At 49.9% G+C, this 15,737-nt stretch overlaps 5 protein-coding genes across 5 annotated transcripts; 3 read left to right on the forward strand and 2 right to left on the reverse strand.

The window, feature by feature from the left end:
* Positions 1 to 147: 147 nt before the first annotated feature.
* BO87DRAFT_410057 (sugar porter family MFS transporter) lies at positions 148 to 2,034 on the forward strand (the record flags this gene model as incomplete). Its single annotated transcript, XM_025626290.1, has 2 exons — positions 148 to 829; positions 904 to 2,034. The coding sequence occupies exons 1-2, from the start codon at positions 335 to 337 to the stop codon at positions 2,032 to 2,034; spliced, it is 1,626 nt and encodes a 541-aa protein (XP_025475597.1). The 5' UTR covers positions 148 to 334.
* Positions 2,035 to 3,013: 979 nt separating this feature from the next.
* Positions 3,014 to 5,606, reverse strand: BO87DRAFT_410058 (multicopper oxidase; the record flags this gene model as incomplete). The annotated part of the gene is made up of 9 exons (XM_025626291.1): positions 3,014 to 3,557; positions 3,649 to 4,226; positions 4,280 to 4,301; positions 4,348 to 4,428; positions 4,488 to 4,543; positions 4,596 to 4,982; positions 5,036 to 5,059; positions 5,115 to 5,214; positions 5,271 to 5,606. The coding sequence occupies 9 exons, from the start codon at positions 5,604 to 5,606 to the stop codon at positions 3,123 to 3,125; spliced, it is 2,019 nt and encodes a 672-aa protein (XP_025475598.1). The 3' UTR covers positions 3,014 to 3,122.
* Positions 5,607 to 9,309: 3,703 nt separating this feature from the next.
* Positions 9,310 to 11,568, forward strand: BO87DRAFT_169527 (MFS phosphate transporter). Its single transcript, XM_025618327.1, has 3 exons — positions 9,310 to 9,718; positions 9,777 to 10,087; positions 10,164 to 11,568. The coding sequence occupies exons 1-3, from the start codon at positions 9,405 to 9,407 to the stop codon at positions 11,480 to 11,482; spliced, it is 1,944 nt and encodes a 647-aa protein (XP_025475599.1). The 5' UTR covers positions 9,310 to 9,404; the 3' UTR covers positions 11,483 to 11,568.
* Positions 11,569 to 12,106: 538 nt separating this feature from the next.
* On the forward strand, positions 12,107 to 13,390 carry BO87DRAFT_390494 (uncharacterized protein; the record flags this gene model as incomplete). Its single annotated transcript, XM_025624935.1, has 6 exons — positions 12,107 to 12,121; positions 12,206 to 12,227; positions 12,475 to 12,653; positions 12,705 to 12,848; positions 12,902 to 13,012; positions 13,094 to 13,390. 6 exons carry the CDS (start codon positions 12,107 to 12,109, stop codon positions 13,388 to 13,390), a joined length of 768 nt encoding a protein of 255 aa, XP_025475600.1.
* Positions 13,391 to 13,812: 422 nt separating this feature from the next.
* On the reverse strand, positions 13,813 to 15,004 carry BO87DRAFT_367785 (uncharacterized protein). Its single transcript, XM_025621906.1, has 5 exons — positions 14,754 to 15,004; positions 14,439 to 14,686; positions 14,287 to 14,380; positions 14,156 to 14,228; positions 13,813 to 14,102 (listed from the first exon to the last, which is right to left on the reverse strand). The coding sequence occupies exons 1-5, from the start codon at positions 14,920 to 14,922 to the stop codon at positions 13,967 to 13,969; spliced, it is 720 nt and encodes a 239-aa protein (XP_025475601.1). The 5' UTR covers positions 14,923 to 15,004; the 3' UTR covers positions 13,813 to 13,966.
* Positions 15,005 to 15,737: the final 733 nt, after the last annotated feature.

Consider the following 15,737-nt stretch of genomic DNA (forward strand, 5'->3'; position numbering starts at 1 on the left):
CAAAGGATGTCATGCAACCAATCACCCACCAATCATGCGACGTGGGCGGTTCGTCCCGGGCATTGGATGCGGGGAAATCCGGGGTACATTATAGTCATTCCAGACCGGGAAAGTTACCCCATATTCCCCGCCCCTCCCCCCCGCGAGGCCAGCTTCAACCTAATCGGCGAATGCATATTCAACTGCGTAGCCGCAACCCTATATGGATCGGCAATTGACTCCGGTATAAATATGCCTACGCCCTTCTGGGTATGGGATGGTGGGTTGCTTCTCAGCTGATCCACACCCCCCATTCACTAGTAGCACATACATTGCATCTTAGTCTCCGGCAATCATGGCAGACAATGACACACCCGACCGATCATCATTCCAATTGAAGAAAGACCTCGCAACTACCGAGCATGATGAGAATGTGGGTGCGGTCGATTCGACCTCTGATCTGGCCTATGGCGTGGGCGGCATCCGCGGCCTCTTCCGCTCGTGGTATGTCTTCGGGTCGGCGACTCTGGCCTCGCTGGGCGGCTTCTCCATGGGATATGACATGGGTGTGATCTCTATCATCAACGTGATGGATCAATTCCATGCCGTGTATCCTCGTTCTGAAACTGCTTTCGGAAAGGGTCTCATGACAGGAATGTTGCTGCTAGGTGCCTTTGTCGGCTGTCTCTTCATGTCCTATCTAGCCGATCGCATCTCGAGAAAATGGGCCATCACAGTCGTCGTGGTGATCTTCGACATCGGCGCTATCTTGCAGACTGCAGCTGTGAACTACGACATGCTAGTTGCTGGCCGCTTCATCGGCGGTATAGGAGTGGGAACTCTAGCCATGGTACGTATACCCCCTCCCCTGCCCCCAACCATTATCCCTACCTATCAACATACTGACCCTACCCCCCTCTGGAGGGTGCACCCCTATACATCTCCGAAACATCACCCCCCGAACTCCGTGGAATCCTCCTCGTCCTCGAATCCATCTCCATCACCCTCGGCGTCGTCATCGCCTACTGGATCACTTACGCAACGCGCTACATCCCCAGCGAAGCCTCCTTCCGCCTCCCCTTCGGTCTTCAAATGGTGACCGCCACCCTCCTCGGCATCGGAATCCACTTCTACCCCTACTCCCCGCGCTGGCTCGCCCTCGTCGACCGTCAAGACGACTGTCTCTCCAGCCTCTCCAAACTCCGCGGCCTCCCACGCACAGACCCCCGCATCCAAGCCGAATTCCGCACCATCGTCTCCGAAGTCACCTACCAACGTGTAGTCCAGGACCGCCGCCACCCCGGCGCCACAGGTCTCAAACTCGAGCTCTTCTCCTGGCTGGACCTTTTCTCCCGAGGTACCTGGAAACGCGTCGCCGTGGCCTGCGGCGTGGGCTTCTTCCAGCAGTTCTCGGGGATCAACGCGTTCATTTACTACGCGCCAACACTATTTCAATCCCTGGGACAGTCAGACAGCATGTCTACCATTTTATCCGGCGTGTTCAACATTATTCAAGCTGTGGCGGCAGTGTTTTGTGCGTTCATTATCGAGGGGGTCGGGCGACGCGCACTAGCTATCTATGGCGCGTTTGGCATGGCCATAGCGTACATGATTATTGCTGTTTTATCCGGGCTGTACTCGGATGATTGGGCAAGCCATGTGGCAGCAGGCTGGGGGTGCGTCGCTATGGCCTTCGTGTTCATTCTGATCTACGGCGTGTCGTATTCCCCGTTGGGATGGGCGTTGCCGGCAGAGGTGTTTCCTAATGCGTCCCGGTCAAAAGGTGTCGCGTTGGCGACGTGTACTATCTGGTTATCGGACTTTATTATTGGGGTGGTGACCCCTTCTATGTTGTCGGATATCGGGTACAGAACGTATGTATTCTTTGCGGTGATGTGTACGTTGGCTGGGGTGTGGGCGGTGCTGTTGGTGCCGGAGACGAGTGGGAAGACGTTGGAGGAGATTGATGGGTTGTTTGGGGATGCGGGGGCTAGAGCGGAGAGGGAGATTGTTAGGGATGCCATGGTTGGGGCGGGTGATATGGGGGATGTTTAGGAGGTAAGTAAATAGTTTGTGTATGGTTTCCATATAATTTACAATAAATGTCGGTTAGCGACTCATATTGATTGTGGGAATAAGGAGTCAAGTCGAGTAATTCTTTTGCCTATGGAGACTGGAAAAGGTGTTCAACTCACGTCGATAGGACTGCTCAGGCAGTGTGTGGTATAATATTGCTGAAACATAAGGCTCTACACATGTACTACATAGGGGATGACATAGGCATTTAGTCACGCCCTATTGATAAACCTTGTCGAAGCACTAACCGCTAGACCAAAAACGATATATCGCGTGGTTCTAGCCAGGCGACGGAGAGATATGTGTCCCAACACGGCCCCCTCGAACCGGAGCTATCATAGCTCCACGTTCTGGTTTAGGCACCTCCTCGAACTGGATAGACTGCATGGGAAAAGCCAGGTTGACCACGCCTGGTCTCGAACCCGCAACTTCCAGATCTGGTTAAGGCATCACGTGTTGGTAAGAGCTGACCGGGCTCATAACCTCTTGAGGAGCGCTCTACAGAAGCAGCAACGAAAGCAATAACGAAACGAACAAACGGAAGCAAAAGAGTGAGTTGAATTGAGCTATCTAGGAGAGCAAAACAAAGCAACGCGAAGAGGTGCTTTGTGGGTGGTCCGAGCGCAGCACGTGACTAGCCTACATGAATGCCTCGACAAACCTTTTAGTCCATCATATTCCGTTTAAGAAAGGTCGCCCTTAGTTCAATAATAGGGTATTGTCATCATACGTTTGGGATAAGGGAAGAAGGTTTCAGTGGTGAAACGAGTGGATTATGATATTAAAGTTGTAGCGTTAACGAATGAATCCAATCGTATACTGGTAGGTATCTCAGATCGTGCAGTGCACATGGACACTACCCAGTAACACCGGCAGTCATTTGCTCAGACTCTGACTAACTATTCTCCTTCCATAATACCCACCCTTTCGACAGATAACCAATATTTGTCGTTATAGCGAGGAACAAGAAATTTTACCATCCTGCTATATATTCAAACGAGCGCACCATAGACAGATCATGCCGCCATTCCCCTCCTGCATGCTTACCATGGAAGATAGGCGGCAACTTAAACACCAGAGTCATCTTGGAATCGTCCTGTTCCGTTTTCCCAGCGGTTCGCCTTGTTATCATACCACGTCGCCCAATTCTTGCACCCGTTGTTTTTCTGATCCTCTGCAGTCTGATTATCCGCATTCTTGCGTTTCATTATCTCCTGGAACTTCTCTCTATCCTCGAGAATCTGCAAAGCCAGTCCACCGGAAGCATGCCAGGCAATGTGGCAATGGAGCAGCCAAGCGCCCGGGTTATCAAGCTTGAACGCAATCACTATATACCCACCTTTGGGTAACAAGACAACGTCGCGACGTGCCGGATTGTTATACTCTAGTTCAGTCTCTATAAACTTCTGCAAATCCGCGGTATGATTTCCATCGAATAATTTGTCGTCGAGTTTGGTGTATGATTGCTTCAGCAGAGCAAAGTCATGACCATGCAGATGCATCTAATATGGCATTATATTAGCGACAAACCCATGAGAGAAATTATATAGCAGCTTCAGCGGAAAGAAGGATGACTATAATTGAAGCACTTACAGGGTGTGCGGCAGGAACCGTCTTTTCTCCCAAGGGGGTTCCTGATTCTTTCGGTTGATGCGCGCCGTCTATCACCATGTATGCCCAGTTGCTTTCATTTCTTCTTATTTCAAATAACGCAGCGTTGGCTGGCCACGTGTGTGATCCGTTGAGGTGATTGATTGTCAGGTCTTTGTAGTCTACCCAGGCAGGATCATCGTGAATCTGCCATGCGCTCCATTTGGGGTCGTTTGTACCGTCATGCCCTTCTTCGGGTGGCATTGTGAAGTTGTATTGCTTTAATACCATCCAGGGTGACTGAACCTTTCTTAGTTGGTCTGGGGTTGGCGGCGGCACTTGCCATTTGACAACGGGCCTCAACACCTTGTGCTCCTCGTCCCGACAGTCTCCGTTGTATGGGGGTACATATGGAGTGGATATGGGATCATCGTGATTATCCTCATTGTAAACGAAAATACCCTGCCTCTCATTTGGTTTGAAGTTGAAATTGTGACAACCAGTGGCAGGCTGAGTCCGAATCCAGTAATTCCGGCACTCATCTATGGCATCGGCTTCCACAATTACATGGTACCGCTGGCCTAGACCGGCTGTGAGAAATGGAAATGTGAGAATATCGCTCTGCAGAACTTACCAATACCAATATATAGTGTGTCCTTTAGATAAGGAGTGATTGGCACCAAATCTCAGCGTTCCGATGACTGTCATCTTATGCTGATCGATACTGAAAATGAAGGCCGTATCGGTGGACGCATTGATCAGTCGAAGGAGGTATTTCTTGCCCTGTAAAACCCATTAGGATGAATGCGTGTTCATTTATCCAAGTGAAGAGTTTAGTTCACCTTAGTGACTTTCTTTGTCCTGTATCTTAGGTTCTGAAATTTGCCAGCCGCACTGCCTGTGATGCATTATTATCACCCCAATAAGATCACAAGGCTTCATCTACCCACCGTGATCATTGATAAGAATGGTATCCATGGGAATTGGTGGGTTGTGATTCTCCACCGTCACCCAAGTCCACCTCCCGAAGGCACCCTGGTGGATGCGGTCCGCCAGCATCAACGGTTCAAGGGCATCATCGTAGTCGACAACCGACGCAGGCCCGTAAATAGTTATTGGTCCAAGTAGGCCATCCGTGTATTGGAGACTATAGTGGCTATGGTACCACGTTGTGCCATACTGGGTTGCGGTAAACTCATAAGTGTAGGTGTCATTTTTAGCAATAGGACACTGGGTGACGCCCGGAACGCCATCGGAAAACCCAGTTTCGAACATGCGGATCCCATGCATATGGATTGCAGTCCCATTATACTGCAGGCTGTTCTTGACGTGGACGCCTAATCATCGTCAGCATGGTATTATGCCTGTACAACGACATGGCAACGCTTACGGACAGTATCGCCCCAACACGCCTCTATGAATACTTATCAGTCCCGGCAGCTTAAAGTCTCTTCAAAGAGGATACCTACCAATCCGACGACCAGGATATTCCCCATCGAAGTATTTTCCCGCCTCCTTTTTGACACCATCAGGTTCCAGCTCACCCGACTCGGTAACTGTAAAACTGTACTGTAGACTGTGTCACTCGAATGCTTCCTGAATCCAGGAGACAGGGCATCACTCACTTCCCGGACTATGCCCTTGGGCCATGTCGTCTCATAGTTCGTGTGAATATCGTAGGTTGTACCGTTGACATTAGGTTTAGGTTTGAGCCAAGTCCTCTGATCACCTCTAGGTAGAGCAACGTATGTATCACTCAGCCCTTCATACTCACAAGCAATCGCTGCGGCAGTAGGTGTGAATTTTAGTACTTTTGTGGGAGTCGGCTGCTCTGACGCTGGAGTAGTTGAGGATGGATAATTCACTTCCCCACCAGGCGGAAGTGGAGACTGCTGGGATGTGAACAAAGATTGGAAGCTGAAGAAATGGACAAGAGCTGTCCAGCAAGATTCCAAAAGCATCTTGACTCGAGTCACCGTCGGACTCCCGACAGCATCAATGGCCAGCTGACTGTCTTGACCAATTGATAACAAAAAGTTCCTCCCGCAGGGAGAGATGAGCAGTAAATAATTTGCACATTCTGGCTGTTAAGTCTACAGGTATGAGGTTGATACTTTAGTGTTTACGTCAAGGACTTCCTGCGCGAAGCGGCTGCCACCATAAGGTTGCATAATGTAGTAAAGAGTTGCGGATATATTATCCGGACACGGAAATCCCGTCTTCGATGAGCTGTCATATAGGGATTTTAAGCTGGCACTTGGCTCGATGGTGGATTGTTCCACTTTTAAACTTTTCCTCCAGAAAGCTTGTTGTTGCCCGGATTGTCTACGTGCCAGTGTAGTCTATCGGACGTTTGTGCAGTTTGCAATGGCATTGCGTCGGCAAGAGCACCAAAGCGAATATGTTACAGAAAGCATCGATCTGCAATGCTGTACTTGAGTATATATTGACATATGCATTAAGCGGAGCAATGGCCATCGCAAAGGATCATTGAGTGTGACTTGAAAATGGACGAGAGACAGTTGCGGAGATATCCGCACGATCCGAAGTTCAAGCATGAACACCTTCCGCATTCCGAATGACAGATGGGGCCGCGCAAGGAGATCCGCGGTAGGGTATGTAGCACAAGGTGATAGTTGCCCCGAAAACAATGAAAGGTGTTGTTGCATCGACGGAAAGGCGGTCTCGGCGCATGACGTTCAGACTTACCATGGAGTGTGAAATCCGCGGACATTAACTGCGAATTAGACATGAATTGGCACCAATTATTTACTGGACTGTGTGAGAAGTATGACGAGATGAGAAATGTGCGATCGGGATACGTGCTTATACGCAGATCTCGGGTTTGGCCATGAGAAAAACTCTTACGAGTCTTTGTCGTCATTGACAGTGAGGGAGACAAGGGAGGAATCGCCACGTTTGATTCATTCCATTTCCATCATTTTTTGGCATTGGTGATAATAAATTAGTATTCGCCCTTTGAACCCCACAAATATAACTGTACGGTATAGGGTTGGGGACGCTGCGTCTGCTGGATGGTGGTTATAATCCTTCTTCGATATCGGCCGGGTTCGTTCGAAAGTTTTTCAGTATACACTATGGCGAAGAGGATACTATAAGCCTTCTGTCGCATTCCAATGCAAAATAATGTGGTGATCCATGCAGGTATAGAATATCTGTTATATATATCAAACTCTTCTTTGGCTCCGAACTGATCGTCCGCCTGAACTCCTGGAAGGGGCGGATCCATTGCGCAAGCATCGATGGCATCAAGAACTGCATTAGATGCCCCTTCTTGCAAAAACAAAGAAGTAGTAATAAGCACAGAAAACACCTTGCCCGCCTCAAACATTTAGAAAACATGGATGAGATGAAGAGAGAAAAGTTCTGGTCTCATCATATTACTCTGTAAGGGGAACTCGGGTGCGATGATCTGGAACAATGGCGGAACGAAGATCATTTACAGGCATCCGAACTTTCAACAACAGCTGCTGCACGAGTAGCCTGAAATTAGTGCATAAGCTTGCTTACGCGTGTGGCGGATGATGGCAAGGCCCACGAGTGGGGAGAGCTGATGGCCTACTGTACGTGCTGTTGGCTGGGGGTCCCAGCTGGGTAAGATTTCGGGCGGGCCGACTGGGAAATGATGAGATGCTAGTAGACGCAACCAAAGTAACCAGCCGAGTGAAGTGCTGATCGTCGGATCCTAGCAACCTACTCCCCTAAGCCAGGGGCGTTACAGGACCCTAGGTGAGGTTCAGTTAGCCGGGTGGGGAGGTCAATGTGACTCTTAAGAACGCATGAGTGGCGGCTGGATTGAGGATCTCCACCTGTGGATCAGATGCAGGGTATTTGGTCGGAGAGGTAAAATGGTTCGTTGAAGTGGTGGCCGGGGATTTGTTGGTGGGATGTCTTGATGCTGCTGGGCAAGCCGTTAGAGAGACCAGTTGCTCTGCTGAGCGGAAACTCGATGCGGTAAAAATAATCGAGGGCTTGTGCCGGCTGTAGCCAACCGGGAAGATCTGCATTGCGCAAGTGTTTCGAATGTCATACTGAGCTAAGCCAATGTGACATCAAGGAAGTGAACCCGGACGATCTATGAGTTTCTGAACAGGATACCTTTCCACAGATAATATGAAAACAGAGCTAGGCGGTATAGACACTTTGTAACTGGCAATACCAATTCTGCTCGGTTCGAATCAGTCGAATATCCTTATTGTCCCGGGTGTAGCCACGAGATTGTGGTGGATTGGAGCACGTGAACGATAGCAAATTCTGACTTGGCCTCTGACTACGAGGAAAGGCATAATAGCAGGTCCAGGTGAACTCTGGTCCAAGCCAAGCCGGAATCAAGCCATCCAGCTTGGCAGCAATTTGCACTGGACAGAAATTATTTTACCTGATAATTGGCTAGTGCAGAGAGGTCCAACAGGAGCCCGCATCGACATTCTGACACACATCTCACACACACTGTTCTGTCTCGGCCAATGACGGCACCTCCGTCGCTGGACAATCAATGTAGTCTAAAGTGGACGGGCGTAAGAGATGCAGCATGATGCGCACGAGGGATTAAGCCTGGGCTGGGAGTGGACCAAGGGGTTCACGGAGGTCCGACCACCATGAGATTAATTTCCGATACGTTGTTCCTGGCCTTCCTAATATGATCGGACCAAGGAAGAAAACATAGAAAGTCAAATTGAAAAAAGAAATGACAAGCCGGGACAAGATAGACAAGGCCAGACAAGCAACAGAATACGAGATAATTCTCATGGTTGACCCGTAAGAGTCCAACAGCCAAGGTAGCCTGGGGCACGTGGTGCCAAGAAAGCTTGGCCTCTCTCCGGCCGGCGTTGCAGCACGTGCCCCCATCGCGCCCTCTCATTCCCCGGTTGCGATACACACCATCTGCATCATCCCGGTTGACTCGAGGGGGTGCTATTGTCCAATCCCCTTTGCATCCCGGACCATGCCGACGGCTCTGTCAGTCTTGAGGTTACACTGACCATGCTTCCGCCTTCTGGAAAAGAATACTCAATTTCCTCTCGAGTCAGATACACAGGCAGGACACATTCCAGCTTAGCCTCTGCATGACGTTAACCCACCTTTGGGTCCAGCTTAAAGGACCTCATGGCTCAGGGCCACCCGACGACCTACAGTTTCGGTTTGCGCCCTTAACTCGCCCCTTTCATAGGCCATCATAACTGAGGCCATTCATCATCACCAGCATGGCACTAGTACTAGTCTGGTCGGACGGGGCCTGGCTGCCCCCACCCATGCACACCCACTGCCCCCCGAATTGACCCATCGGCCCGCTCGGGGGACTAGGTACCATTGTATCCAGTCCTCCGTACACCCTCTTTTTTGCCTTCAGCTAGACATGGTAGCCATGCTAGCGTCCAGCTGCAGTGGCCTGTTCGACTCGCTTAAGGCTGTCTGTCGCGCGACACCCTCTCGCCAACCACGTGCGGCGATATCATGGTCCCCCTGGCCAACCACAGCCGCTCTCTGCAGAACGTGCTGGTGCTATTCCTTCGAGATGCATAGATCGGTTGCTGCGCCTGTTAGCTGACAGGCTGACAGCTCGAGACACACACCTGCATGCTATTCTCCATCCCCTTCTTGATACCACTTAAAAAGGCGAGGGATCGCCGCTCGTCTTTGCTGACCCTGCTTGCCATCTGCATCTCAAGTTCAGACCATCCTTATCTTTCTTGCAAGTCCCCTTCATCCTCTCTCTCTGTGAGGAATCCTCTGCAGATATGGCGGACTTTGGCCCTCGTGCTCCTCACGGGCCCGACATGAACGGCAAGCAGGATTTTGCCGAGATGCATCCCAATGAGAAGGAGGGCTTCGATCGCCTCCTCCGTCCCGATGACAGCTACACGGCCCAGGGTGTCTACTGGGCCGACCTTCCCATTGGGCAGCGTGTCAAGTTCGTCACCTCGGTCGACAACAAGGAGCGTAGCCGTCAATGGTCGGCTCTCTGGGCTGAGATCAAGAGGGATCCCCTCTCCCCAATAATGGGCTACTTCCGCAACACCATCATCCCAGGTGCTGGTATTGGTTTGGAAGGGTATAGTTACCCCATATCAACTGATCGTCATTAGTTCTTTCTAACGCACGTGCCACAGTTACGTCCTCCTGTCCATCGGAAACATCTCCACCCTCTTCCAGCATTCTTTCTCGACTTGCTGGGATAGTTACGAAATCTGTAATAAGCAGTGGATCAACGCTATCACCTACCTCGAAATCGTCGGTATAATAATCGGTCAGGTCCTCGTTGGTGTCATTGGTGACTGGGTGGGTCGTCGTTGGGGTTTGCTGCAGGATGCCTGGATCATGTTCTTGGGCCTGGTCATGTTGACTTGCGCCTGGGGTGTCACACAGAACGGCTGGGTGATTTGCTATGCTTGGTCCCTATTCATCTACGGCATCGGTGTTGGTAAGTTGTACCTTTCCGCTTTTCATTGGCGACACCAAAGCCTCCTCCCGAATACCGATTAGCTGACTCTTCTTAGGTGGTGAGTACCCGATGACTGCTACCAGTGGTATGGAGAATGCGGTTGGTTCCGGCAAGCTCTCTACTCGCGAGGATCGTCTTCACCGTGGTTCCAAGGTCGTTGGTGTGTTCTCCATGCAGGGTTGGGGTCAGGTCTTGAACCAGGCTATCCTCATGATCTTGCTTCTTATCTTCAACGCTGGTAGCGGAGAGGAGCCTATCAGCCAGACCAACACCCAATGGACCTACCGTATCTCCTTCGTCATCCCAATGGTTGGTACCTTCTGGCTCATCTACTACCGTGCCTACCACATGAAGGCTGCTAGTAAGCAGCTTGCGGCCACCAAGAAGAAGAACTCGGTTACTGGCTACGACACTGAATCACTCCGCCTCACTTTCAAGTATTTTACCCCCCGTGTTTTGGCCACTGCCGGTGGATGGTTCGCCAACGACGTCTTCTTCTACGGTGCCAAGCTCTTCTCCAGTGATTTCATCAAGGTTATCAGCCCCAACACCAAGTCCATCTTTGTTACCTGGCAGTGGAGCTTTATCAACTGTGTTGTCACCCTGATGGGCTACTATGCTGCCATTATGCTCGTGGACAACAAGCTCTATGGCCGCAAATGGATGCAGATCATGGGTTTCTTGCTCTGCTTCATTGTCTACGTGGTGCCGGCTTTCCACTACCACTACTACACCCAAGCCGCCCATATCCACTCCTTCCAAGCCATGTACTTCCTGGGCAGTTTCTTCAACCAATTCGGCCCCAACTGCATTACCTTCTTGGTGGCTGGTGAAGTCTTCCCCACTCCAATCCGTGCTACTGCCCACGGTATCTCCGCTGCCTGCGGTAAGCTGGGAGCCTTGTTGGCTGCTATCCTCTTCAACTATATCGATACCCAGACCAAGTTCTACTTTGTGCCCTGGTGGGGTATCTTCGGCATGTTCCTGACTTACTTCTTCCTCCCGGACACCACCGGTCTGGATCTCAAGGAGCAGGAGCGCCGCTGGAGATTCATTCGCGAGGGTCGCGAGAATGAGTACCACGGTGTTGCCATCCATCCCAAGCACCTGTCCCTGTGGGAGCGCTTCCGTGGTGTTGGCAAGTACTACGACCCCGAGCTGGACTACCAGCAGCGCGTCGAGGAGTACCGCTCTGAGTGGGAGGCCATCATGGCCCGTCGCAGCGAAGAGACTAAAACCAGTGACGATGTCGACTTGGCTTTCGTCGAGGATGACCTCTTGGAGGGTTCCGTTCACAACTACTTCCATCGCACCAGCTCTTTCACCAAGAGCCAGAGCGTTGAAAAGGTCACTGAGGCCGAGCCCTCGGAGTAAAAAGTCATCGCAGCATCTAGTTTTGCGCCATGCCTCGCAGGCATGGAATGGATATACCCACACATACCCCCTTATATATACCCGTCGCTCATACGACTTCATATTTGCCGCTGGATAGAGATTTCTTCTAGCTTACCTTATACTATCTAATCTCCTGTTTATATACATTCGATGTCTGGACGGTTGAACGAGCAGCTGAGACATGAATCTATTTATATACTTTTCTTTATTGTGCTTAATTCAACACGACTCGGCTCTATCCTGTTGTACCTAAAATGGCTACTATTCTCATATAAATGTATTCTCTTCGTATAACTCCAAGATTTCAAAGTAGAGCTGCCGGCAATAGTATTGTTGCAGCAGAGGTTATAAGCCCGTTGCACCCTATGCTGGACATTCGTCTTTATAAAACCCCAACATCTACCCTCCAACTGGGAAATCCGTCCCTCCCCAACACCTCCCCACAATTAAATCCCCGTACCTAATTCAAGCCAAGAATCGTGACAAGCTCATTCCCGATCTGAAGCCGCACGTGGCGCAAACTCACTCCCATGCCAATGCTTGGCTCCTTGCCTCCACAATTCTTGGTACAGCTTGGCCGGATGGAACCAAGATCTTGGCGAGATGGCGGAGAATAGAGTTTGTGCAGTATAGCTTTTACATTTGGACTTGGCTGGCGGGATTCTGGGATGTGGTGGATTGCTGAGGCTAATCTTGTTGTAGCTGCTTTGGGTAGAGGTTATTGGTGTGTAGGCGATGGAAGGAGAATGGGTAGTCTTGGTGATGTGATGGTGGGTCAATTTTATCGGCGTCGAGTCCAATACCAGAGAATGCAAATTAGTATTTGCACATAATTATTGTCTTGGTAATATCTACGAGGTCACCAAAGATCTCATGGCCGGATAATGGCTTCTCAAGGGACTCGGGACTCGCAGCTGGAAACGGCCTTGATGCCTCAGGTATTAAGGCTTCTAGCACTAAGCCTAATCTAGAAACCGTTCATCCGTTTAAGAACAAAATCCTCGATTCTGGTCTGACTCTTGGCCAGCTCGAGTCACTAAAACATCGTTTGGAGATGTTGGAGAGCTTTATGCCCCAGCCGCAGGTTACCAAAGCGACATACAAAAGAGCGCAGACCCCACCGAAGCAAGGATTGCTTTGGGAGCCGAAGGTGAGCATGATGCACCCATTGTCAGATGATGATGATTACCAATACATTCAGGCCAGACAGTTGACAATTCTCGATCTCTCATCTCCGCGCATATCTCCTGGTACGGCGTGGTCACGTTTCAACATCACGCTCGCCATCTTCATGGAGCAAGAGAGCGACATCGGGCGGGTCCTTGCACTTGATGAAGCACACAAGGTTAGCACCCTGCTTATTTTCTCGTTGAAGATTACTCCTAACAGTCGATATAGTACATGAGGACCTCTTCTGAAGCACAGGCTTTTGCAGAAACGCTTCTCTCTGTCGTCTGCCCCCAGCGTCACCTCGCGGCCAGAATTATCATCTCAACCCAGGACCCTACGGTATAAACGGACCTGCTCAACCTCTGCACCGCAGCCGTTGTTCACCGGTTCACCTCCCCCGAGTGGTTCAAAATTCTGCAGAAGCATCTGGCGGGTGCGGCTACTAATCCTTTCGCTCGGAAGAAGGGTAAGGCTGGAGGTAGAGGTACTGATGGCGAAGAAGGGCAGCTCGACGAAGCAAACGAGAAGTCCTTGTTTGACCACATCTATAATCTTCGTGTGGGCAAAGCCTTGCTGTTTTCTTCGAGCTCCATTGTAGACGTTGCGATTGATGAAGAAGGCGGCTACGAACTTCGCAGGCTGGGGTCAGAATATCTCGCCTTTAGGGTCCGGCAGAGAATCACCAAAGATGGGGTTAAAGGTTTGCTCGCGGTTTGATCTCTTGGCTTGTAATTATCATCGTGGTGGCTTTGTAACATACGTCGTTGGAATTTCTTGGGTTTGATGGAATGCCTATGAAACTGAACATGCTTTGGTGGCATGGCACAGAAATATGTTATGAAGATCCGATTGCTAGTAGTTCAAGTAATGTGGATACAAGGAGCTTAATGCTCCAACAATCCAAGCCACCTTCTAATCATCATTATAATCTTCTCTAAGTCATTAACGTTGTAATAGACAAGATCTCTCTATAGCACAACCAGTTTAATTCTCGTACCGCTAGCAGCATATAACAGAAACCCCCGGGCGTCTACTTATCTCGTGGCGTTCGGTTGTGATGGTAACAATTGTAGGTAGTTCAATTACTAACTCTTGAAGCTCTTTGAACCGCATAACTTCAGGGAAATCAATAATAAATTCACAATCAAGCAGAACCCAGTCCCCCTTTGCGCCGTCTATCCCTATCATAATACAAAAGGTCATTACAGTCGCATAAAAGTACAATGGTATATACAGTCATAAGTGATCCAGATATTCCCAGCACTCTCATTATCATATCATCAAAAGAAGAAGTTAAACATCGTTGACGACTTTGTCCTCGGTGGTGGCACTCTCCCCGGTATCGGCAGCACTGCCCAGTTGCCGACCGTAGGCCGACTTCGATCCATACTGCTCGTCATGGCGCTGCGATAGGAAGAGGATAACCGTACTATCGTCCATTAACATATCTTCCGAAAAGAAGTGAAAGCAAGAAGAGTATACCTAACAGTCGTAAATACCCAACCCGGCCAAGCCAGAACAGCGGATGCGATCGCTCGTGGGTTCGTATGATATTCTATTCCTCCACGTTAGCACGAAGCAGCACTCTACGACATTATAAATGCGAGACATACTCAAAGCAGGCTTCTTCATCGATTCCTCCCAAAACTTCCGCGCCGTTGACGCATCCGTTCCATCGATGCGGGCACTTCCCGTCGCTGTGATGATCTATCCCCATTGTTAGCCCTACGTCCATCTCAAGCCCATTTCCAGCTAGCAATCATACCGTCATAGTCAACGCCGAACTCAGCATCATGACCGACACAATCACGGCACAAATCTTCCATGCCAACCGGACAGAGCGACTCTCGTGACGTTCGGGCCAGAATAAATCGAAGAAGAACGCTCCACCGAATATGAATGCGACGGCGATTCCGACGAAGATGTTGTATGATGCGGCGCCGATGAAGTCGTTGTTGTAGACGTAGATTCCGGGATGTTGGTTTTGGATTTCGTCTTGTTGGTCGAGGTAGTCTATTGACATATTCAGTTAGCATTTGCGAATCTTTCACTGGCAGTGGGCAGAAGGAATGGAGCGAACCAGACAACGCCGCCGTCCCAACCGATTCTGAGCAAACACAAAAAATCATAGCCAGCTGATAGACAATCATCTTTGTGCGACGGAGATGATATATGCGGGTGAACATGTAGGAGCTCTTGAATTTGCTCCATTGCATTTCATGGAGATCTAACCCCCAAATGACTGCCATTATTGATTTTTCTTAGATTGGAAATGAAGAGGGGAATAGGTATGATGAGAATATGGAAGTGCTATTCTGTCCATCATTTTTCTTATAAGAGGACATGCTAAGTAGACAAAGAATGAAGGCAGGGACCACGTCAGGGCTGCATTGATAATCTTGTTTTGTCAGGGTCGGCGGAAGGGCGATCCGTGACGTCAGGCGGGTCCAGCCCGGTTCCACTGCTTTTTTAACACTGTCATTATTGTTTCTGCATTCTGCAACTTTCATTGCAGCTACCAGCTATCTACCGCGCTGGCATCCATCATTGGCTTACACGTGCTGGTGGCGTTCCATGGCGCTTCGCTTATGCTGATGTCGTCGTTGTTTGGTAGGGCTTCTGGATGGGGCCCTCAATGGGGGGGGGGGGTGGTACTTAGTCTTCTTCATGGGGGCGAATGCAGGGCCGCACTCTGGGTTAGTTCTATTTGAAGTAGAACCAGTCAGATGGAAATATAATTATACAAAATTGTAAAAATTATAGACAAGGTATAAAAGCAATTTTAAGCATGTTCCCAACCATACTGCACCAGTGGATCTGGCATCTTGGCCACCAGGAACAATGTTGCCATTTCCGGCGATTGATTATATCATCATCCTGGTCTTATGTGAACCAGTGAAATTCATCGTCTCAGCAGTGTCGGACAGGGGATGATGAATGGGATCGATCGGCCTCGTAATTATCTCGGCAATGATGTCAACGAGTTGGAACATCACCGAGATGTGACGGACCTTTGCGGTCTCGGCTTTCCGCGTCAATCAAATCCGAGATCGGAAATACGGAG

Source organism: Aspergillus neoniger (genome assembly GCF_003184625.1).
Source record: "Aspergillus neoniger CBS 115656 unplaced genomic scaffold BO87scaffold_40, whole genome shotgun sequence".
NCBI classification, from domain to species: Eukaryota; Fungi; Ascomycota; class Eurotiomycetes; order Eurotiales; family Aspergillaceae; genus Aspergillus; species Aspergillus neoniger.